We start from the raw sequence: 23,103 nt of genomic DNA, 5'->3' as shown, positions 1-23,103 counted from the left end.
ATAGCGAAATCGCTAGACATTTTCAAAAAGATAAAAATTTTAATTTTTCTAAAAATATGTTAGAAAAAAGTTTGCTGACATTGACAAAAAATTTAGAATGTTTTAAACAAGAACAAGAGGAAGTTAGAAAATGCTCAGATAAAACCCATACATGAAAAGTTCTTATTTGCTCAGAATGGTATAACAGGTCTAATCGCACCACCTGGGTCGGGTAAGACTTTCACTTATCTTAAAATGGCTGCACAACAACAAGAACTAGATGAGAAGAACCCATTCTATGAGTTAGTTGTTATTTGTAGTACTTCTGGTCAATTTGACCAAACCGTCAATTCGTTCAAAGATATTATAAAGAAGTCTAAGTTAGTATGTATAAAGGATACTGAGTTGTTAGATTGGATAAAGAAGTACCAAAGAAGAGTTTTGAAGTATAATGCTATAAATGAGTATATAAATTCTAAGTTTAAAGACCCAAATGAGGAAATGCAGAGAATATTAGAGAAGAAACACTTCAGAAACAAACAGAAAGAGATAGAATACATTTCGAAGAAATTGCAATCGTACGATTGGAAGACTTCCCTACAGATGTCTTCTTATCTTAGATGACTTTGCTTCTCATCCTTTGTTAAAGAACAGAGAACAAGTATGTCGAATTCTTAAGAAGCTCAGACACTTTAACATCTCAGTCGTAATATGTGTACAGACAGCAAAGAGTTTAAGTAAGGATGTTAAAAGTACTTACTGACATTATACTTTTCCCCGGATTGTCCGAAGACGATTTCATGGAACTTATGAAAGAGTCCATGGCAGGTAAGTTTGACAGACATGAACTATGGGAGAAGTACAAAGTCATACAAGACCTCATACTTCTTTCAGAATTCATATCTACGCAACAAAGTTCAAATTGTAAAAAGTCAAGCGTAAAAAATAAAGAGTTTTGGCGACTGCGTTTTTTTCATTACTCGCTGTTCTTCACGATTTTCCGAGGGAAGCAAGCATATGAGGAAACTCATGAAATTTCATACGGAATTCAGCAAAAATAATGTTTATGTTAGAATGTTAGATCTAACATGTTTTCTAACAATGTTTTCTAACATGGTCTAAACATACAAAACTCATGAAATTTCATACGGAATTCAGCAAAAATAATGTTTATGTTAGAATGTTAGATCTAACATGTTTTCTAACATGTTTTCTAACATAACTATTTACAAGCGTTTTACATGGTATATGTTGCGATGGTCATGACTCTAAACAATTTCGTAGCTTCTATTTCTTCTTTTAGTACATCGAATGTTTTAACACATGCCGAAGGTTTCTTTATATTTCTTCTTGACGTCAGATAGAAGGAAATCGTCAGCAGTTGGATAGTTTTTGTTCAGAAATGCTAACATGTCATTTTATCTTCTGCTGGTTTTTCTGCTTCTTTCTTTAAATCTGCATAGTCGTTTCGCATACGTTCTATCTCTTTGACGGAGTAGTTATATTTCCTCATTGCTGCTTTACATTTTGAACATTGCGGGTTCATTTTTGCGTTATATTCTGAAACCTTACCCTAAAACAACCAAGGCGTCAATGGTTTTCTTCATCTCGAAACATAGCGGGTCTTATTTGTTCGTTCCATACCTTACCCCTACTATCTTTATCTCTTATTCTCCAAACACATTTTGCAACTAATGAAACAAAGTTGTCGTAGGTCTTAAATTCTTCGGATTTGTAAAGGTCAGAGAATGTTCTTATATACCATGTCGCAACTCTTTGTCCATAACCTTATGGTTGCAATGAAAACCAAGGAATTCATAATTTACCTTTTCGTATGAACTTTCTTTATTTCTACTGAGTCAGTTGCTTTGACTTCTATTTCGTCAAATTCGGGAATGGTTAGTTTTTGTTGTTGGATTTCAGGCAATTTGGGTAAATGGTCAATAATGTCCTGCATTTCATAAAGATACTGTTCATTTGTTTCATCTTTCGCACTACAGTCTAAATTACTTGTTAAAAGTTCTTGCTTTATCTTCTGGATTTTTGTTTCGAAAGTATATGAAGAAGAATGAAGTTTTTCATCTCTACTAACATAGATGTTGGATTCATAACTAGCGAGTTTGGTGCTGTAGTTGTTTGAATTGTTGTTGTGCCGATTGTTGAAATCATGTCTTTTTACAAATACAAAATAATAAAAAAAATAAATAAAATAAAAAATAAAAACTAACTTTATTTTTTATTTCGGAAAATTCATGAAATTTCAAAGAGTTTTAGACCATGTTAGAAAACGTGTTAGAAAACATGTTAGATCTAACATTCTAACATAAACATTATTTTTGGTGTAAATTTCATGAAAATTCAAGAGTTTTAGACCATGTTAGAAAACGTGTTAGAAAACATGTTAGATTCTAACATTCTAACATAAACATTATTTTTGCTGAATTCAGCAAACAAAATTCAAATTGTAAAAAGTCAAGCTTGAAAAATGTAAGTGTTTAGTCTTAGTAAGATGGTAGCTTCTTAAAGCAAATACCATTGCTGAGTTTTATGTACGTGAAGAGAAGTAAATGAATTCAATTACGAGTACAATTGCAATGACAACTAAGGCAACTATTTTTGTCTTTTGCCAGCAAGGGTACTTCTTCTCTTCCAATTGGTTCGGCAGAACTATACTTCACTCATGAGAAAATGCCAAAACGGTTTAATAGAAAAAGTGTCATTTTCATTGTCCGAAGACTCGAAGGTGCAACACTTCCAAAATACCGACGAACTCAGAAGAGCAGCATGGCAGTATCTTCTTGACAACTCTTTGAGTTCTCCAGGTACACCTTGGAAAATGCTGAAGAACTCCGACACAGAGAATTTGGAGAAATTGCACTCCAATACTAAACTTGACAAACAAAGGGTAAACAAAGGGTAAAATAAGACTAAAAACTTAACGTTTAAAAAGTGACATTTTTTTATGAGCTCCGAGTCACCGAGAAAACTTGGTCAGATGTTAGCAGCTTACTTCCCCCGAGGAGGATGGAAGCGTTACATACATCAGGTTCAAAAAAACAACGAACCTGGAATTGCGTACAAAATTCGCAATTACATGACCATGGAAGAGTACGAAAGGTTCCTACAAGAGAAACCAGCTCTAAACAACTCAGAAAAGAAAGAATAAAAAGTTTAACTCGTAATTGTTTATTTTTTTACTTGTATGGGCAAGCTGCAAGAATGAAGTCGACTATCTCAGTCTTTGTCTTGACCAGTTGGACTGCTCTTGCGAGTACGTCTGTTTTGCGGTCTCCAGCTGGTGTCTGACCTTCGTAATTGCGCATGTTCTTGAGAGCTCCAACTGTAAATGATTGTAGGATGAAGAGTCTCTCAGACTGCTTGAGGTAGTCTTCACGGTCACGAACCGAATCTGTGGTACGAGTCGAATCGGTCGATTTGAGGGAAGAGACTGAAAGCCTGTCGTCTTCCATAGGGGCTGTGGCATAATCTTTGCGTAAGCGGTTCAGACCTTCTTCGAACTCTTGGTCTCTCTTCGATTTGGATTGAGATTGGAATTGCTGGGGTGGAGCTTGTTGGAACATCCAAGGGTTGGGGAAGTAAGGCATAGGCTGAGGAGGAGGGTAGTTCGGGAAGCCTTGTGGTAGGTAGTAAACCTTGAGGTGGAAATTGGTAAGTAATTTGGTGGAGGGACTTGCTGGAACTGAGGTTGCTGAGGTGCAGGGGCTGGTGCTTTAGGTTCCTCTGGTTTGGGAATGGGCTCGGTTGGTGGTACGTCGGACATCTGTTTGTGGCTTAACCGTCGGAAGGAAAAACCTTTCCTGTTGGAAGGAAAAACTTTTCCTGTTGGAAGGAAAAACCTTTCCTGTTGGAAGGAAAAACTTTCCTGTCGGAAGGAAAAACTTTTTCTGTCGGAAGGAAAAACTTTTCTGAAGTTCGACCAAAAAGTTCTCAATTTTCGAAAATTTGAATGGTTTACGGACGGACAACTGGAAGAGTTCTTCCTGTCGTCGGGAAAATTTTTTCCAGTTGTCGGGAAAATTTTTTCCAGTTGTCGGGAAAATATTTTCCTGTCGGATGGAAGGACTCGGAATGCCAGAAGGATTTGACGAGGCAATTTACCTTATAGAGATAAATGAAGTTGTTAAGCAGTACTTGCGCAGGGTAATGAAGCCCAAGGTCAAGTTCACCAGTATTTCTGGAAGGTCTACACTTCAGCTCGAGACTTCGACTGGAATTCCAATTCAAATACCAGACGGGACAGCCTACGACGACATAAAGGACGCCAAAAGAGAAGCTCTTGTTAAGTTCCTAAACAAACGTCCTTGGATAAAAATACCAAACAAGGAGAACCCCCTACCCCATATGAAATTGGCAATTCAGTCTCTCCTTCACTTCTCGGGTCAGCCGTTCTACATAACCTGTGAAGGCGACATCCAACCAGTTCAGTCAACCTTAACGTTTTGAGTAAAAACATTTTTTTTCATTTTTTGAATGAAGCAAGTTAAATTCGTCCCACACCAATCTCAATGGACCGATGAAGAGTTTCAAGCCATGGTTGAAGGCGTTGAGAACGACATAGACGGCGAACTTGAAGGAGCTCAAACCACAATTGCAACCAAAATTGCACAAGTCAAGGAACAGATAGCTCCACTTAAAGCTACCAAAGCTACTCTTGACCTCATGGATACTTACCGTTTAGAAGTAAAGAGTGGAATAAGACAATTAAAATTAAAACTTCTAAACTACGAAGCTATACTCCAAAAGTTAGCAGAAATGAGAAGACTTTACCAGAGCTACTTACATGTAAGGGACTTACCTTCAAGCAGTCCGACCAAAGATGAATTTTCTGACATTGTCCCAATTTTGTCCGAAAGTCAGCTCAGATGTTTTGAACTGCTCCCAACATATCCAGAATATGAACGTTTGCCTGAACTCTTCCGCAATCTCAAAAAACGTTTTTTGGTTCTCATGTTCGAAACTTTTATCGGAAGAGACAACAAACGTTCAGAAGAAGAACAAGATATTATTTTAAACTTGTTGTATGACATAACTGTCATAACAAGCTTTTTGAAGTAAAACCGTCATTCTCAAACCACTTCATTTTTTCGATGTCCGAACAAGCACCGAAGCCGAACACAATGGCAGATGTCCTTTCAATGTTGCCAGACAAGCGCCCAGTTCAAATTCAAATTTTGAATTTGAAAGCTCATCTGACAAACACCGTTAAGACTCTCCAAAGTAGTCTTATGGAAGAGATGACCAAGCTCAAAGCCGATGTCCTCATGAACCAAGCTTCCAATGAGAAAGTCCTGAACGATTTGACGGAAACCTTGCGCATTTACGCGAGAGAGAACCGAGACCTTGCCAGACTCATCTACCGTTTCTTCGAAGAGATAGACGCCATCTGGAAGGTACTCGGAAAGGACAGAACATGCAACACCGTACTTCGTGAACACAGAATTGAAGAAGGAATTGTCGAGGAAGAAGAGGAAGAAGAGGAAGAAGAGGAAGAAGAAAGAACGAGAAGGAAGGAATTTGGGCAACCCTTGTTGCCGATGACGTTACGAAATTTCCCAACCCTACCCATACCAAATCCGCAACAAGGAGACAGGCAAGGTTCTTACCCCAGTCCTCAACAACTTGGGACACTTGAACCTTAACCTTCGGAATCGCGGTTCAATCTCCATGGGCAAGCTTGTCGCAATTCAATGGGTTCCAAATCCAACAAGAAGACGAAGGTCAGACACATTGACGGTGACAAGCTCAACAACCGTAAGGAGAACCTCGAGTGGTTCTAAGAGTAAAAAAATTTTATTTTAGGGGGAAACCCCAAGTAAATTTAGTGTTTTTTGTTGTAAGCGGCTTAAATTAATGAGAATTTGGACAAGTAGTTCCTGACCCTGAATTGGACTCTTTCGTCATCCCAGTTGCGTAGGAGGTCGTCCCAGAGGAGTTGGTAGAATTGCCAATCCAAGGACGATTTGTCCTCCCAGGCATTGAGGATGTACTGCTCGTAGAGTCTCATGACCTCTGCCTTGCACCAGACACCCTCTCCCTTGGAACGTAAGGCTTCTTCGAAGTGCTCGAATGCGATTGGCTGCGTGACCATCCGAAATGACACTTTTTGTCCGTTTGGTCAATGTTTGTGTCTCGTGCCATAGTCGACGAAAATACAGACAAACAGGTTATATATGAGTTTGAGACCAAGAATGGTGTAACTCGACCTGTCCGATTCAAATTCGAATAAAAATTTTTTATTTCATGCAATGTTTAACTATTTCACCATCTTCTTTAACACCCCAGTACTTCCTTTTCGATATTACATGAACTTCGGTGAAAATTTTGTCCAATTTGAATTGACCCATCTTTTCACCGACCATGCCCATTTCAATGAGTTTGTTGTACCTTCTTCGTTCGTCATGAGTGCGTCAATGTTCTCATAGTAAACCTTCACTTTGGATTTGACTTCGGAGAAGAATTTGTTGTAGTTGTCAAGGACTGCCTTTGCGAACTGAGGGTAAGACCAATGTTCGACAATAGGTTTTAATGTGGTTACTAAGCCACTTTGACCTTGAGTGAATTCGTACTTCAAAACAAAAGGAGAAAACCTTTCAACAAAGTTGTCGACCTTCTCATAATGTTTACTCTTCATCTCTTGAGGTTTCTTAATGGAATATCCCCATGTCGAATTCATAAGCAATTTGAGTGTCATTGCAAGTTTGGGGTTTGAAGCTTTCCTAATATCATACAGTTGTTGTATGACTTTTCCAACTGTATAGTTCCTTCCCGGGAACTCACCATCTTCGTTTGGAATTCCAGTCGGAATATATTGGACAAACCTCATGTATGCAGCGTTAAGGTCGACATAGTATATCTTTTCATCTGAGTCGAACTTGTCGCAACCAATTGGTCCAGTTTGTGGAAATTCAAGTGAGTCTCTTATCTTCTGAGAAACTTCTCCTGTTATCTCATAAACATCGTCGAAGCAACCTGTTTCATATAAAACCTTCTGACCTAACTCAGATGCTCTCCAATACAATTTGACGTCAATTGGATGTCTCAATGGAAGTTTGTTTATAGCATCTTGAAGTTCTTGCAACCTCATTGGAAGTTCTTCTGGTTCAGGTTGGTATCCGAACAATCCAACTCCTTTTGGAATTGTGTACTTCTTTTGTACTAGAACTTTGTCTGGAACAACTTTTGGTCTTGCTAACAATGAAAAGTTTGTTTCGTCTTTTGGTACAAAAGTTTCTGTCAGCTTGTCATCTGGAATTGGTTCCAACAAACCTTTCTCGAAAAGAATGTTTACAGCTCTGACAATGTTGCACTTGCCTTTTCCGAACAATGGGTTTGTAAGACTTTCGTTCAACATGAAGTGGTTGTGGACAATTACAATCTTCAACCATGGTAAGTCTTTGTCAACAACATAGTCGTCATGTGAAGAACCTTTAGCTGTAGGTATGTTGACTCGGATATTGACATTTGCCAACGGTGCAATTTTTGCCAATTGACCTCTGAGAATGTACCTTGTCTTCACACATGACTCAAGATACTTCATCTTCTCATCTGTAACAAGACCAGAGTTCCTGAGACATGTAAGAATACAAGGTTCATTGACAATTGTTTCAATTGAATTGTAAATTCCATACCTTGTCAAGTCAATGTCAGACTTATTTATGAACGGGAAGTATCCAGCATGTTGTCTGACTGCTTGAGGGTTAGGTTGGTACCATTCGAACTTGACACTTGCAATTCCTTCAATTGCATTCAAAATGTCTGAGTCGGAGTCAACCATTTGTTCTCTCTTTGTAGTCTTGAAAGCGTCAAGAAGCATTGCAGCTGTTGTGACATTGCCATGTGCATAGTAAATGTGACCATCCAAATCTGTTATGGTCAATCTGAGATTGTATCCTTTCTTATTTCCATCTTGAATTGCAGCAAGTACCCATGAAGCCTTCTTTGTTCTTTCCTTCGTCAAAGTTTACTGTAAAGGTTCGACCAGATGTAATTTGACTTCTAACTTCACGATACTTCTCATATGCATATCTTGTTCTTTCCATGGGAGCATGTCTCTTCACCTTTTCCTTTTTTCCTTCTCAAAGGATGCAATTGTTCGTCATGTTTCCAGTAGAATCTGGCAAAGCCGTCGTGTCCTTCAACTTGAGGTCTAACATCGAAAGGCATGTCCATAAGACGTTCTTCTTCTAACCTCTCTAGTCTGTTTGGATAATTTGCGCGCGCTGTTTCCAAGTCCATTTCGTAGCGAAGACCAGACAATTTGTCATAGACTTTTATGGGTCTTCCCTTCCTATATTTAAACTTCTTCGAAACTTTCCAACCATATCTTTCTAACTCTGCTTTTATTCTAGCAGATTTTCTATCCATTCTATATGGGGGCATTTTTATAAAAATAAAAAAATATTTTTTCTTTACTTTACATAACCCTGCTGCCATAAGTCTTTGACGCCAACCCATACCAGCTAATGAAGGTTGACTTGGTTTAGTTTGGAAACTAACTTTGGTTTTGGTTTATCTTCAGTTTTTGGTTCCCTTCTTCTATCGGTTTTTCGTCACTTTTCGGTTCCTCTGACTTTACCTCACTTGCAGGTATGGTTGTGTCGTCAACATCTTCATAAATATCATATGCCATTTGTTTTTGTTTTCCTTTCAACTTTTTGTGTTTGTTGTAAAGTTTAGAATATTTCGACTCTAAGTCAATGAGATGTTCTATAATGAACTGTTGGTCAGTGAAGTAAACTTTTCCATCTGTTGTCTCGAAAGCTCCTTCAGACTTCAATATTTTATTTGTGAGAGTCTGTTTCTTTTTTGAGATACTAGCCGTTCCATTTCTATGAAAAGTGACTTTATAGTTAGGGTTTGTATTTCCAGACCTGGCACTTTCTATTATTGAATTTTTCTCTTCATCTGTAAGTTCTTTGACAGGTTTTGACAATGGTTCTGAACTTTTTGTTTGTGGTGTCAAATCTACCGTTTCAACTTCTTCGGTCATTTCATCTCAGTAAAAAATTTTAGTTTGGTTTGTTTTCAACTGGTTGTTTAGTTGTTTTTTAAGTCGGTCTAAAACTTCCTGAGGTATAGGAAGAACTTGACAAACACGTTGTGTAACTGCTGGAAGCCGACAAATCCATCTTGAACCCATTTGTCTCAATGCTGTATTGTTCATTTCATCTCAGTAAAAAATTTACATTCCCCACGTTTGAGGCGGTTGAGGTTGGTTATTGTTTACCCACTGTTGTGCATGGTTATATCCTCTGTTAAAGAATCTTTCACCTTGGTCCATATAGTGTCCTGCTTGGTTATAGTAGTCATTTGCTTTGTTATAATAGTTTCCTGCTTGTCTTCCTACATTGTCCATCCATCCTTGAACTTTTCCTCTTGTTTCAGGATTTGGAATAAGATTTGCTGCATCTCGTGCTACATCCCAACCTTTCTGTACAGTTTGTATAATAGGTTGTGCTTTCTCTTTAAGTATACCTAATGTACTCAAAATCTTCCTTCCAATTCCAAATGCACCTCTGGCTATTGTTCCCACTGCGGGCAAAAATCTGGATGCAACTCCTGCTAATGCGCCAAATAAACCCATTTCTTATAGGGTAAAAAATGACGAATCCAAACAAGGACCCCTATGTTTCTAAAGCGACAAAGAAAGCACTCATGATAAAAATCTTTAGTTCAACACCAAATGCTTGGTTTATGGATATCTTGGAAAACATTCCGAGGTATAGAGAAGATGGACCTCCATACTGGCTAATATTTGTTGGTCAAAACACAAGATACTGTGAAGCCATACCATTATGGTCCAAAAATATTTTAGATGTGAAAACTGCTTTGACAATATTCGTTGACAAATACCATCCAACAAAACTGACATCTGACTGTGAAAGTTCTTTCAAATCAGACGATATTAAAAACTATCTGCGTTCAAAAAATGTAAACCAATATTTCATTGTCGACCAAAACCATTCTGCTCTTGGTGTCATTGACAGTTGTATAAAAATCTTAAGAGACTTAAACAACCACAAGGTGGTGAAGCAAATGAAATGTCATATGACGACAAATATAGACACTTCTCCATGGCAAAGATGAGACAAGTTTTAAATATTTACAATAGCCGTAAACAAAAAGGTTTGGGAAACCACTCCCCCGAAGAAATGAAAAACAACCCCGACTTAGAGAAAGACTATATATTTAATAGTTTAGTCAAAAGAGACAAACAAGAAAGAATGCCAGGCTTCAAACTTAAGAAAGGTGACAAAGTAAAAATAGAAATACCTAAACGCGACCCATATGAAAATACTATTGACTATGACAACAATGGGAACTCGACAGGTACTCACGTTCGTGTTCGTAAAAATAGAAGAAAGTATACAAGAGAATATTATGAAGTTTTAGGCAAACATGGCAAAATGTACAGACTGCAAGCAGAAGATAAAACTACTATTGTCAGACCTCGTTTCAAACTTGTCAAAGTTCAAGGTGGTATACTTTCAAAGACAGTTCCTAACAAATATAAGACAACTCCTGACGAATATGCTAAAGAAGTTGAAAATGACGACTAAGCAATTCTATACCATGCGTAAACTGTCATGTAAGGTGGCATGTATCTTTACTTTGTCCCGTTGTTTGTGTATATCCTGAAACGAAATGTGTATGGTTTCCTTCTCCCTGAGTGTCACTCCAGTAACAATTTATAGCAAACTTAACGTCGTCTTTAACATCATATCCTTTACCTTTTGTCATTCCTGACCAATCCCAATATCTATGCTTATGCCAACCTGCTTGAGATGTACTTAAATCTATGTAGTGACTGTGTGCAGGTAAATTTTCACCTGAAATCGTTTTACTTCCACCTGTTTCCTTTGAAGAGTTTGCACAATACAAAAACCTGTCGACTATTTGTTCCCATGCACCAACACCAAACATTACTTGAGGACCTCTTGCTTCCATAGATGTATAAATAGAACCTACTGGGTTCATTAAATCAAACATATGAGACATTACAGGATTGTCTCTTTTGAACTTAAAATATAGTGCAACTATTTCAGGTTTCTTCTGGTTTGTGTCAGAATATTTTTTATAATATAATCTTATGTTTTCAGGGTAGGTAAAGTCTTGACTATAATATTTATTTCTGTCATCTGTATAATAGTATACTATTCTCGTTTTTTCTATTGCATTATATCTTTTATATCTATAATAATCTAAATATAATGTTAGCTTTTGTTCATCTACATGTGGTGTTCTGACGTCATCTCCATAGTCATAATAATATGGTGCTGGAGCTGGGTCAGGCAATGTCATATCTGCCATTTCATAAACTCTTAAATATTTCTTTTGTTCGTCTCCATATAAGTTTAAGTAGCAGTTGTTGTCTAATGGAACTTTAACTTGTGTACCATCATTCTTTTTATAGCTTACATACATTTCATTGTTATTTTTCGGAATGAGTTTATACCGTATACCATTTTTAAGGATGTACAACTGCCATCTAAAATATTTATTTTCTTCATTGACAGAAAAGTCACCAACAATAGTTTCAATATTTTTTGTTCCAACTAAACTTTGGTATATTTCATTGACATATGTTTTATCTGCTTTCTTTTCAAGGCTAACGTTTAAGTCTGTTATTTCAGAAGATGTATGTGTATGTCCAACGGCACTTTTCCTGTTTAAGGTTTCTTGTAAGTCTGTTATTTCAGATATAGAATGTGTATGAGTCTTTTTTAGAATATTCGTTTTCAGCTCTTGTCACTTCACTTGACATTTTATTGTCAACATATGTTTTGTCTGCTAGTTCAGGATGAGTATGTTCTTTTGTTGCATAAGCATTGTTAGCTCTTTCTTTCTTTTGCTATTGCATCGTCTACATATTCTTTGTCAGCTTTGTTGTCAACATCTGTTTTTCAAAAGAAGTTCATTTATAGGTTTCTCGTTTAAAGTTCCTTTTGTTGGATTTATACAGACAGTATGGTTCTTATTGTCTTGAAACAGAAACTCATCTGTCATTGGGTTTAATGTCAGTTTTAAGTTTCCTTCTTTCAATGACTCAGATATCTTAGAATAGTTTGAAAAGTTTGTTGTGTTCTTATTTTAGAGCTTGCATAATGAGTTGTCGGTTGTGTTGTATTTCTCTCATAGACGCTGTTTCATTTGACATTTTTATTCTAGATAAAATATGCTTCCAATAGAAAAAGAAAATTCAAGAGTTGCTACAACTAAACCATTAGATGAACTTTTTACTAATGTCGGTCAAAAGTTTGAGACAGAGACCGTAAAGCATGAAGGCTATCGTTTTGACTACCATTAAGATGGCTAAGAGACCCATCTGTCACAAAAGCTATTGGCTTTCGTAGAATGAAGTTTGTGTCTGTAGAAGATAAAAGTTTTCCATTTATTGTAAGGTTTCATATAGATTATATATCTGAAGGGAAACGAAAAATGTGGGAAGAAATTGAGCTAATACAAGTTGACCTTTCATCTTCTCTACAGACTGCGTTAAAAAATATAGAAGATAAAATAAATTCATGTATGCAAAATTCTGATGAATATGCAAATACCGAGAGCACACTTTATGTGAGAATTGTATATGACAAACAAAATTCACAAGTGTCATTTCAAATCTACGGAAAGACCAAAGAAAGACGAACAAATATATACAGAATTCACTGCAATGTCATGGTATTATTTGCAAAGAATGTTAAATCAGAAAGTCAAACTTCCTTTAGCAAATATTTACAGTCGATATGCAAGAGATGAACCATATTTATTTAAAGATGTTTTCGACCATTATTGTTCATGCTTCATTTTCTGGCGCCCAAAACTCTTTCTTATGCTTGGCAAATGACTTTTACGAAAAACCTACAAAGTTATACGAACCACCAAGTGGAAGTATTTTCAGACTTTCAAGTATGGTTTACTACAGATGGAAGAAAAAGAATAATTCCATTATACCATGCGTTTTACTTAGAACTTAGTTTCACAACTACTACTATCGAACGATAAAAATATAATTTTTTAATACGGTTGAGGTGTTGGATTTGGTTGCCAACTAGACTGTGGTGCAGGTTCAGGCTGTTGTATAACAGGAGCTTGTTCTTCTGGTTCAGGGTCTTTAGGTATAATACCAACGAACTGACCTACTCTTTTACCAATATTTTTGACTCCGTTCCAAATTCCTCTTCCTACGGTTTTGACGCCATTCCATATACCTCTTCCAACTCTTCTGAAGAAGTTTCCTATCTTACTGAAGAAACCCATTTTACTATATGTAAAAATCTAATGTCCGCCTAGTCTCTTACGTTTCCTGTTGAGTTCCATAGCATTCTTTAACTGGAGCTCATACATTCTGTTTCTCCTCTGGTAGAAAACATATTCTGGGTCAACTCCTGTGTTCGCGTCATCTGCATAAAGTTGTTTATATCCCACTTCAGGGTTTGTATAAAACTCTTTCCATCTCATATTTGCATACCATGGTGGCAAACCTAACGCAGCGTCATTTGACATGGCAGTTTGCATTTGTACATCTGTTGGCACTTGACCATAGTTTGCCATTGCAGTTTGTATTCTAACTTCATTTGGAATATTCTCTGGGTTTGGTTGTCCAGGTTGCTGTGCATTCGCTAAGTTCTGTGCGTCCATTTAATATTAGATAAAAATATCTCTTACGAGTACATATACTGAACATTTGCAGGCATTGGTTCATCTTCATATTCTCTATATCTTTCTGCCACGTCAAATAAATAAATGACACAATGGAAAAAAATAAAACAAGTAGTCCTATTTCAAACCACATTTACTTACCAATAAAATTTCTTTATTGTGACACTTTCTCCAGTTTATAGGACCTCTCTCTATCTATCTTGTCATATCTAAACTCATAGTCATGTATGTCCTCTAACCATCTCATAACGGTTTCCAAACCACTTTTATCGGATGTAAAGTAAAAGCATGGATGGTTATGTAAAACGTCTAAAGTTTCTAAAGAGTCTCTCAAAGTCCAGTCTACTTGGTATTGAAAATCCCATGTGTTAAAGAACGGCGGGTCCACTATAAAGAAAACATTTTCCTTGTCTTTATATTTTTCATACAACTCTGTCCAATAACATCTCACAAACTCTATACCCTCAATATATTTTTCTATGTCCTCTTTGAAAACATTTGTATAGTTAAGATATAAAACTTTTGACATAAGTGTTTCAATGTCATGAACTCTTATAGAACCACTATATAATAGTCTAGCAGATATACTATCCCAGTCTATATATTCTGCTTTTTTCAAAACCTCTCTCACAATATTTTTCTTATCTAATGGTATACGTTCCATCTTACCTATAGGTATCTTTTCTTTTAACTCACTCAATATTTTGTTTGTGTCTGGAATATGTTTGAGACGGTCCATATAGTTGTCGAAGTCATTGCATATAATCTTTGAGTCTGGGAATATTGTATGGCACAAATGGGATATATAGAAACTTCCACCGAACAAATCTACAAATGTTAGACCATTCGGTAGTTTCTTAAGTTCTCTCAATATAATATCTTTACATTTACTCTTATTTCCAAAGAACGGTAACGGAGGTTTTGTAAAATTCATTTATATATAATAATAAAAATGTTTTCCCTGAAAAGTGACAGAAAAGTGACAAAACATGAAAACATATATAATTTGTGAAAAGTGAAACATTATATAATGTTTTCGACCCAGAAGAAGGCTTCTTCCCAGAAGCAATGGAGGAAGAAGAAGAGTCCTCCGAATTCACACCAGAAGACTAACAATTTTCCGAATAAAAACTTCATTTATACTAAACATCTTCGGGGCTAGAGGGCACGAAGTGCCTGGAAGCCCCACTACCTTTTTTTTTTTTTTTTTTTTTTTTTTAACAATGTAACAAATTTTTCAACGTCGTTTTTTGATTGAAATTTGCATTTAGTTTTTGAATTGAAACGATGTCAAAACAGAAAATAATAATCTTATTATCCATTTATCATTATCAACTACGTTTATTTTGAAACAAAAAAATTGACGATCAAATTTTTTCCCGATCAATAATAAAATCAATGGAAGTGATTCATTCAGATACACTATCAAATACGCCAGCCAACGCCGTTAAATTTTATAAATATCACTATCAACTTCTATAGGCGCATAAGCCATGGTATAAGACTAAAAATATTTTTAATGTCTTCAAACACACCAAACAACGCGGTTTGCAAAGATTTAGTATAAGCTTTACATTTGGAAGCTCATTGAGTAAACTCGCATTTTTTCATCGAGAATAAAAGTACTCAAATTTTACTCAATGAGCTTACAAATGTAAAGATTTAGTATAAGCTTTACATTTGTAAGCTCATTGAGCAAGTTTGGGGAAATTATTTAAAAAATCGATTATATTGGGAAAACTCTGATGTCTGAAACTAAAATGTACATACAGACATAAGAATCAAACTATTATAAATAAAATGATGCTCAATAATAAAGCGAAATTCGGATTTTATTTTTTATCTTTTTAAATCTTACAACAATATATATATTTCGCCATTTTAAATTGAGTTGAAATGAACCATTTCGATTTAAAATGGAAAATATAAAGTAATGTCGTATGTATTCGATAATTTGAATGAGTATTCGACTGAATTTCGCGATTTAATATTGAATATTGCAAATTCGTGCGGTTGTTATATTGCTTATATAGATTTATTATTCTCTATCGATTGGTAACACAAAAAGCTTTAAATCATATACACATTCATCTATATTGCTAAATTCATGTACGTTTTTTTTTAATTTTTTAAGCGAAGTGACCGTTTATTTTACCAATCCCGCCGTGAACCAATCGTAGTAATAATAAATCTCTTTTTGTGCATTCGTATGTTTTTATGTTAGTAGATACGAATGCAGAGAAATGGTTTGTCATCAGACAATTATGTTATGCAAATAGAGAGAAAGATGTTGTTGGATTACTCAATGACATTAATCCTGATGATCCAAGGTTTATGTTTGTTTCTGCACTTGGAATTATGTTGCTTGCGGATTCACAAAAGAAGAATGAAGTGCAAAGCGAGTTCATCAAATCTACAAGCATGAAATTGTTTGGAGCAAACAGAATTCCTGATGCTGTAACTCTTCTGACATTGACAGGATTTGATAAAATTGCTGTCGAAAAGTTGTTGGAAATAAACTTGTTTAATTCTGCACTTCCGATGATAAGATGCAGAGTTGAAAAACAGGATAAGTATTGTTATGTTATGAAGATTGCTGTGAAGAAGGCAAATGATGGAAATTATGCTTCTGCAGCTGCTTTCTTTGCTTCGGCTGGTGAATATCATGGAACTTTGTTTTGCTTGTGGAAATTGAATTTGATCACTGACGCTTTAGTTGTTTTAGAGAAAGCGGAAGTCAAGGAAATGAATTCTGATTTCGCAAGCCAAATTAATAATTTTGTAGCATTAGATGAGCTTGTTAAGCTTATCAAGAAATATTCTTTATTTTAATAAACATATTTTTTTAAAAGTAATTTTATATAAATGCAAAAATTACAATTCCTATTGATAATAGAAATAAGTAACTAGAAAGGAGTATCAATATATATGGTAGACAATTGCCTATTTGTAAGATTCAGCAAACTATGAGCGCGAAGAATTATTTGTTGGTTTGGATGAACACTCAAAAGTTTTGAATCTAAAAAGCAATAACTTGCTAAATAGAAAATTTGATAACAATAATTTCAAGTTAATGATGATTCAAGATATGTAATAATATTGCATGCCCAATCATTTAAGGTAAGAACTTGGTGAATAATAAACAGATTATCTCTCTATTCAGCTCATTAAAAATGTAATATAATATAAATATTGTTTAAACGAGAAAAGTTTTGTTCACAGCTGAGTTATCGTCTTTTTTGCGCTTTACAATTATAAATCCTATAATAATTGCAATAACAACAGCAGCAGCTAAGAAAACACAAACTAATACAATTGCAACAGTTTTTCCTTTTCCGGAAGACTTTTTAATCAGTCCGATTTCGCTCATGTCAATTGGTTCAATGCCGAGTTTGTTAAGTCTGGAACCCTTTTGATGGAGTAATCTCCATTCTCAAAATCTGCAAAGTCAGATTCGTTTGCATCAATGTTGTTGTCGTAATAAATTTCATCCATTATCGTTGCATTTAAATATCTATTTGTGTTATTACAAAAAATATTGTGTGAAAAAATAGCTGATGGAGGAATCAATGGTGTTTTAACAGTTCCTCTCTTATAGAATTCATCAATCTTGGTGATATTTTCGTATCTCTCTGAATATGGTGGCAAATAACCAGCGACTTTTGGATTTCCTGTGATATTGTAATAGTTTTTTCATCAAACTTTTATGGACATCTGCAAGACCCGGCATAGCACACATTGCCCTAGTTAAAAGTGCGAACTCACTTCCAATAAATACATTGTTTTTTACAATGTAATCTCTACCACCATTTACCAAAAGCCCGGATTTAACTTTATATAAAATGTTGTTTGTCACTAGAGCTGTACGCACGCATGAATCGAAATAAAATCCAATGATGATGGGTTTAGGAGTGAAGACATCGTGGATGTAGTTGTTCCTAAGTATGTTTCCTCGAAACGTGTAGTCGTTTCCTAAATATATAACACCGTTATCAGAAGCTTCCTGAAGTAGATGATGCATCTCATTTTTCTCAAACAAATGATCGTTTCCAGTTATAATAATTCCGGATTGAGGACCATTATATATAAGGCAATTGCGTACTGTGTGGCCGACACCCACTAATAAAATAGCAGGATAAGAGCTTCTGGACAAGTTACCAAAATAATAAAATTCACAATTGTAAATTAAATTGTTACTTTTTTCTAAAGTAGCTCTGTTTCCTCCACTCATAATAAGTCCGTAATTCAAAGTGTTGTGGATTAGACTGTTATTTAATGTAATATTTGACCCATACAACATTAGGCCATTGAGACCAATATTGAACACTTTTACATTATCAATGGTTACATTTGTGCAATAATAAAATTCAATACCATTATAACATGTTGCTTCAATAGATATGTCTCGGATTTCTATGTCATGAGTATTTACTGAACGTATTACTGCTTGAGTTAAATTTGATAAAAATATTTCTGTTTTTGAGTTAATTTTGCCAAAAGGTAAGAAATAAAGTATTTTCGTCTCATTGTCAATATAGAAATCTCCTGGATATCGAATCTCTTCAAGAATATTATAGAAGAAAATACCATCACCTTGTTTTGCTAAAATAGAATTGCCAGCGTTGCCAAGGTATACTTTCTGATTGCTTTTATCTATCCGAGTTACTTTTTGAGCGGATCCGGACCATCGATAGTTCCAATAACCAAAGGCCATGATATTAGGATGATATTTCCATGTGTATATGCGAGAATCATTAATCCCAATACCTTTTACTATTGATGTCGCAGTTACTGGAGAAGAAACGTTTATAAATTCGCCAACACGAGGATATTGAGCAATATTCATTTGTTGCTGATCAATATATAGATGATTGTGCGAGCATCTAGGCGAATATGTATATCCAAATTGAATAAAATGGGCGAAGATTTGTGATATTGAATTCTTTGAGATCAATTTGATATATTTTGCTTCTAACACTTTCATCTAGCCTATTTAGAATATTATTGTCTGTTACTTTGGCCCAATTTGATAATTTGATTCCACCGATTAATCTGGTATTTTTTTCTCCAATGATGCGGGTATGATTTTCTTTGATCTCAATAGGAGATGACACATAATTTATACCTGGCTTTAATTGAATATCAACTGCTGATGCTAAAAAGCGAAAAGCATTTTTTTATGAGAGTACTCTTACTCATTCATCAATATTTGTAGAATGCTATGAGATTATTAAATAAAAGATATACAATTAATTATCGCTCAAAATTTTGAATTACAGACCCGTGAAATATTATGAAAGAAATCTTGGCAGGACGAATATTTTTGTTTATCCATACCCTATGACTCATACATCAAGAGTTCTATGAATCTGACACCAACTATTGTCTAATTCAATGAATTCTATCAGAAATTGAATGCTCCACATATCTGCCTGTTGACATTACTAGAACCGTTTTTTTTTATTTGATGTCTGAAAAATAATCAAAATATAATGTATATATGATTAACCAAAGTGTTTTTATGTTAGTAGATACGAATGCACGAATGTTATAGACCGAAAATAGATTTTTTCGGTTTCTCTTCAAATAATTGAAAGAATGATACTATTATAGGTTTATTATATTATATAGCATATAATCATGCTATAGCCGAAAATTATAAGTTTTGAGAAGATTGAATATAACACAAATAAATGTGAATGTAAGTTAAATTGCTTGTTGTTTTTAATAGCTATTTAATGAGAAATCCAATATTGCAAAAATTCAAATTGAATGATTGAAAGAACAGAAAAAGTCATTCTTTTCAATTTCGAATATGTTTCATTGTATTTATAATTATATGACAAATAAGATATTTAAACTTGATTTTTGAAGGAAAATTCACAAAATTGAATAAATTCAAATAATTTTTATTCAAAAATAAACTAGTCATTTGAGTTTAATACTAATTATCTATTCAAACTACAAAGTTTGTAATTTAAAATATTCTGTGAGATCAGATTGAATTAATTCAAGGTTCTTTTCAATTAATATTAATGACCATATTACGCATTTTCGAACATTCTAAACCAAATATATAAAAATGGGAGATGAATGTTAAATTTGCTAGACATGGGGGAGTTGTCTGCAAAGTTTTAGCTCTTATCTCTAACAAAAAATTAATTTTTAAAAAAATGACCGAATACGTTTCACAGCGAGAAAAAAATAAAAGGCAAGATAGAATTTTCTAGACATAAAGAAGTTGTTTACCGAGTTTTAGCTCTTATCTCTAACAAAAAATTAATTTTTAAAAAAATGACCGAATACGTTTCACAGCGAGAAAAAAATAAAAGGCAAGATAGAATTTTCTAGACATAAAGAAGTTGTTTACCGAGTTTTAGCTCTTATCTCTAACAAAAAATTAATTTTTAAAAAAAAGACCGAATACGTTTCACAGCGAGAAAAAATAAAAGGTAAGATAGAATTTTCTAGACATAAAGAAGTTGTCTACCAAGTGTCAGCTGTTACTTCTTCTCAATACTGATATAAAATAAAAATTTTTATTATTTATTTAACCTTTATTGTTTCATTAAACTTCATTTATTTTAAAAAAAAAAAAAAAAAAAAAAAAAAAAAGGTAGTGGGGCTTTCCCAGGCACTTCGTGCCTTCTAGCCCTGAGGATGAATGAGTATAATGAAGTTTTTTTTTTCTTGGGGACCTTCCAGGCACTTCGTGCCTTCTAGCCCACATAAATGAAGTTTTTATTCGGAGTCTTCCAGGAGCTTTTCACAAATTATATATGTTTTCATGTTTTGTCAAGACTTCTTCGTAAATGTTTTGTCAAGACTTCTTCGTAAATGTTTTGTCAAGACTTCTTCGTAAATGTTTTGTCAAGACTTCTTCGTAAATGTTTTGTCAAGACTTCTTCGTAAATGTTTTGTCAAGACTTCTTCGTAAAATCAGACAAAAATAATGTTTAGGGTAGAAGGTTAGATATAACCTCTTTTCTAACCTCTTTTCTACCCTCTTGAATTTGTCAAGATTTCTTCGTAAATGTTTTGTCAAGACTTCTTCGTAAATGTTTTGTCAAGACTTCTTCATCGTAAATGTTTTGTCATGATTTCATCGTAATGAGCGTAAATGACCCAAAAATATAATTTAGGTGAAGAGGTGAGATGTCACCCGTTTTCTCACCTGTTTTCTCACCTCTTGAATTTTCATGATTTCTTCGTAAATGCTTTGTCGAAACTTCTTCATCGTAAATGTTTTTAACTTCACTTAAAATGCCACGTAAGCTACGTAAGAATATACGTAAGAGGAAGAGAGCATTGAAACATCCAATAGTAAAACTGACACCACAACAACAGTTGCAACAACAAATGCTGAATGACCCCACTATGTTGCAACAAATGTCAAGCAATCCTATGCTTTTAAACCGAGTTTTTGGTGCACAGAGTGGAGGTTTAAGAGCGGCACTTTTAGCGAAAATGGCAGGCTATGGTGGAGCTGCAGACGGAACAGCCTATAACCCTCAAAGTCAAATGAATTTGAGTTCACTCAAAATCAAATATCAGATGTCAAAAAGTCAAAATAGACATACAGAAGCAAATAAGTGAAAACGAAAAGAAACTAGAATATGACAGACACACAAAGAAACTCAATGAGTTAAACGTAGAGAAAAAGAAGAAAGAAGAACAACTGAAAGAACTAAGTACAGAGGAATATGCGAAAAAAGTGTCAGAAAAAGCAGCAGAAGTAGCAAAAATGGAACAAGATGTCATAAATTTGAAAAACCATACTACTCAATATAAAATACTGAAAGATGAAGAGATAAAACAAAAAGCCCTGAAGACATATATGGATAGCGATGAGTATAAAAAAGAAGTTGAAGCAAATGTAAAGGCAGAAAAACTTTTACAGTTGCAAAACCAAACCGTACAGTATGAAAACTTAGCACAAGAAAGTAAAAATAACGACGCAGCCATGCAAAAGGCAATGAAAAGCGCAGAATATATAAAAGCTAACAATGACTGGTTAGATGCCCAAGCCAACGCTAAAGCAGCCCAACTCATAGGGTCAATAAGGACAAAAATACAAGCGGATGAAGACAGTTCAAATGAAACTTTAACAAATGCTGACTTTAAGAACGCTTTCGAAGCTCTTCATAGTAAGGTGAAACAAGTGAACGACTTCTCATCTGGAAAGAAACTGAAGTCTGAAGGTTTCGACAACGAGTTAAGAGAAGTAGCACAAAATATGACGAAAATAACAGATGCAGCAACGAGACAGGCAGTTCAAAGTGCCTATGACTCCGTTAGAGCAACTGTTGTGGAAAGTCAAGAAAAAGAGTTACAACAGACCAAAACAGACCTAGTAAATGCTTTCTTAAAAACGAAAAGTCAGGTAGGACATTACGCTGCAGATGGAACATATGTGCCAGCTGGTGGAACTTATATACCACCAAACCCTCCAAGAGAAGCACCTGCACCAGGACTACCTAACACATTTACATCGTCACATGGACATAGACACAGGCATGCACCAAAACCAACACAACAACCAACAGTTCAAAACCCTGCACAACAACCAACAGTTCAAAACCCTGCACAACAACAACCACAAACAGAGCAAGGACATAAAAGAAGTAGAGAACAAGGAAACCAAGAATTCTTAAAAATGCTTAAAGAAGAGTGTGGTTTCCCAGATACTATTGACTTTAGTGACAGATATAAAGAAGCTATTCGAAAGTTCAAGGATGGAAATACTGACCCGGACCTATTTAGCTTTATGGCTCAGCACCAAAACGGATATAATCTCAAACCTGGAAAATACAAGCTCGCTAAGGGATATGATTTAATAGCATATCATCCAAATGACATGGATGAATTTACTCCGAGATATTTGATGTCAGAGCTAAATGACAATTCAACTTTCGTCATGAAACGCGTAAAAAATAGAGACGGAACGAAAGAACAAAAGCTTATGAATGCGGATGACGTAGATAGGGAAATTGTTGAAAACGGTCTCGGAATATATGAAATGCCAGCAGATGAGGTACAAGAAACTCCACAGGAAGAACTAGTTCAGATACAACCAGACATGGAAGAAATAGTTCAGCAACAACAGCTAGAAGAGCCTGAAGGAAACGAACAAGTCACTCCTTTGGAAACTAACTTCACAGAACTAGATGAAGATTTGGAACAGCCGAAAAATCTTGACCCTCAACAAGAGTATGCGGAGAATATGGAATATTTCCAAGAGTCTAAAAAAAATTCGGCTGACATAGTAGAAGAATATCGAAAAATGTTTGCCGACATACAAAAGACTCCAACACCAGATGAAAATATTCAGCATAGAATGGAAGTACTGAAAGAAAATGTACACAAATACAACAACCCTTTTTACTTACGAGCATTTAACGTTCAATCTTCGGATGAACTCGGTGAAAATAAAAGGTTAAATTT

At 35.0% G+C, this 23,103-nt stretch overlaps 12 protein-coding genes and 6 pseudogenes across 18 annotated transcripts, besides 6 other annotated features; 8 read left to right on the top strand and 10 right to left on the bottom strand.

The window, feature by feature from the left end:
- Positions 1-14,878: part of a mobile genetic element that runs on past the window's edge.
- On the top strand, positions 57-685 carry TVAGG3_0042870 (annotated as a pseudogene). Its single transcript has one exon. A coding segment is annotated over exon 1 (629 nt).
- Positions 1,206-1,453, bottom strand: TVAGG3_0042860 (annotated as a pseudogene). The gene has a single exon. A coding segment is annotated over exon 1 (248 nt).
- On the top strand, positions 2,942-3,145 carry TVAGG3_0042850 (uncharacterized protein; the record flags this gene model as incomplete). Its single annotated transcript, XM_051220799.1, has 1 exon — positions 2,942-3,145. The coding sequence occupies one exon, from the start codon at positions 2,942-2,944 to the stop codon at positions 3,143-3,145; it is 204 nt and encodes a 67-aa protein (XP_051105785.1).
- Positions 3,174-3,449, bottom strand: TVAGG3_0042840 (uncharacterized protein; the record flags this gene model as incomplete). The annotated part of the gene is made up of 1 exon (XM_051220798.1): positions 3,174-3,449. The coding sequence occupies one exon, from the start codon at positions 3,447-3,449 to the stop codon at positions 3,174-3,176; it is 276 nt and encodes a 91-aa protein (XP_051105784.1).
- On the top strand, positions 4,054-4,443 carry TVAGG3_0042830 (uncharacterized protein; the record flags this gene model as incomplete). Its single annotated transcript, XM_051220797.1, has 1 exon — positions 4,054-4,443. The coding sequence occupies one exon, from the start codon at positions 4,054-4,056 to the stop codon at positions 4,441-4,443; it is 390 nt and encodes a 129-aa protein (XP_051105783.1).
- On the top strand, positions 4,471-5,055 carry TVAGG3_0042820 (uncharacterized protein; the record flags this gene model as incomplete). Its single annotated transcript, XM_051220796.1, has 1 exon — positions 4,471-5,055. One exon carries the CDS (start codon positions 4,471-4,473, stop codon positions 5,053-5,055), a length of 585 nt encoding a protein of 194 aa, XP_051105782.1.
- On the top strand, positions 5,088-5,291 carry TVAGG3_0042810 (uncharacterized protein; the record flags this gene model as incomplete). The annotated part of the gene is made up of 1 exon (XM_051220795.1): positions 5,088-5,291. A coding segment is annotated over one exon (204 nt), but the record flags the coding sequence as incomplete, so codon positions are not given.
- TVAGG3_0042800 (uncharacterized protein) lies at positions 5,843-6,088 on the bottom strand (the record flags this gene model as incomplete). The annotated part of the gene is made up of 1 exon (XM_051220794.1): positions 5,843-6,088. The coding sequence occupies one exon, from the start codon at positions 6,086-6,088 to the stop codon at positions 5,843-5,845; it is 246 nt and encodes an 81-aa protein (XP_051105780.1).
- TVAGG3_0042790 (DNA/RNA polymerases family) lies at positions 6,446-7,084 on the bottom strand (the record flags this gene model as incomplete). Its single annotated transcript, XM_051220793.1, has 1 exon — positions 6,446-7,084. A coding segment is annotated over one exon (639 nt), but the record flags the coding sequence as incomplete, so codon positions are not given.
- TVAGG3_0042780 lies at positions 7,085-8,235 on the bottom strand (annotated as a pseudogene). Its single transcript has one exon. A coding segment is annotated over exon 1 (1,151 nt).
- On the bottom strand, positions 8,409-8,989 carry TVAGG3_0042770 (annotated as a pseudogene). Its single transcript has one exon. A coding segment is annotated over exon 1 (581 nt).
- Positions 9,182-9,583, bottom strand: TVAGG3_0042760 (uncharacterized protein; the record flags this gene model as incomplete). Its single annotated transcript, XM_051220792.1, has 1 exon — positions 9,182-9,583. One exon carries the CDS (start codon positions 9,581-9,583, stop codon positions 9,182-9,184), a length of 402 nt encoding a protein of 133 aa, XP_051105778.1.
- Positions 10,927-12,103, bottom strand: TVAGG3_0042750 (annotated as a pseudogene). The gene has a single exon. A coding segment is annotated over exon 1 (1,177 nt).
- Positions 13,276-13,638, bottom strand: TVAGG3_0042740 (uncharacterized protein; the record flags this gene model as incomplete). The annotated part of the gene is made up of 1 exon (XM_051220791.1): positions 13,276-13,638. One exon carries the CDS (start codon positions 13,636-13,638, stop codon positions 13,276-13,278), a length of 363 nt encoding a protein of 120 aa, XP_051105777.1.
- Positions 14,782-14,878: a terminal%2Cinverted (terminal inverted repeat of Maverick-3 transposon ID:TVAGG3_0042730).
- A 998-nt stretch (positions 14,879-15,876) lies between these two features.
- Positions 15,877-16,692, top strand: TVAGG3_0042720 (uncharacterized protein; the record flags this gene model as incomplete). Its single annotated transcript, XM_001297766.1, has 1 exon — positions 15,877-16,491. One exon carries the CDS (start codon positions 15,877-15,879, stop codon positions 16,489-16,491), a length of 615 nt encoding a protein of 204 aa, XP_001297767.1.
- Positions 16,693-16,779: 87 nt separating this feature from the next.
- On the bottom strand, positions 16,780-18,832 carry TVAGG3_0042710 (annotated as a pseudogene). The gene has a single exon: positions 16,856-18,832. A coding segment is annotated over exon 1 (1,977 nt).
- Positions 18,833-19,206: 374 nt separating this feature from the next.
- Positions 19,207-20,047: a mobile genetic element.
- Positions 19,207-20,047: a terminal%2Cinverted (terminal inverted repeat of Banshee-A1 transposon ID:TVAGG3_0042700).
- Positions 20,048-20,245: 198 nt separating this feature from the next.
- Positions 20,246-20,346: a terminal%2Cinverted (terminal inverted repeat of Maverick-3 transposon ID:TVAGG3_0042500).
- Positions 20,246-23,103: part of a mobile genetic element that runs on past the window's edge.
- Positions 20,923-21,233, top strand: TVAGG3_0042690 (protein of unknown function, DUF4106 family; the record flags this gene model as incomplete). The annotated part of the gene is made up of 1 exon (XM_051220790.1): positions 20,923-21,233. A coding segment is annotated over one exon (311 nt), but the record flags the coding sequence as incomplete, so codon positions are not given.
- TVAGG3_0042680 (protein of unknown function, DUF4106 family) lies at positions 22,316-23,059 on the top strand (the record flags this gene model as incomplete). The annotated part of the gene is made up of 1 exon (XM_051220789.1): positions 22,316-23,059. A coding segment is annotated over one exon (744 nt), but the record flags the coding sequence as incomplete, so codon positions are not given.

The sequence above is a fragment of the Trichomonas vaginalis genome, chromosome IV (genome assembly GCF_026262505.1).
Source record: "Trichomonas vaginalis G3 chromosome IV, whole genome shotgun sequence".
NCBI classification, from domain to species: domain Eukaryota; phylum Parabasalia; order Trichomonadida; family Trichomonadidae; genus Trichomonas; species Trichomonas vaginalis.
Note: the sequence above shows the minus strand (reverse complement) of the source record. Positions and strands in the feature narration are given on the sequence as shown.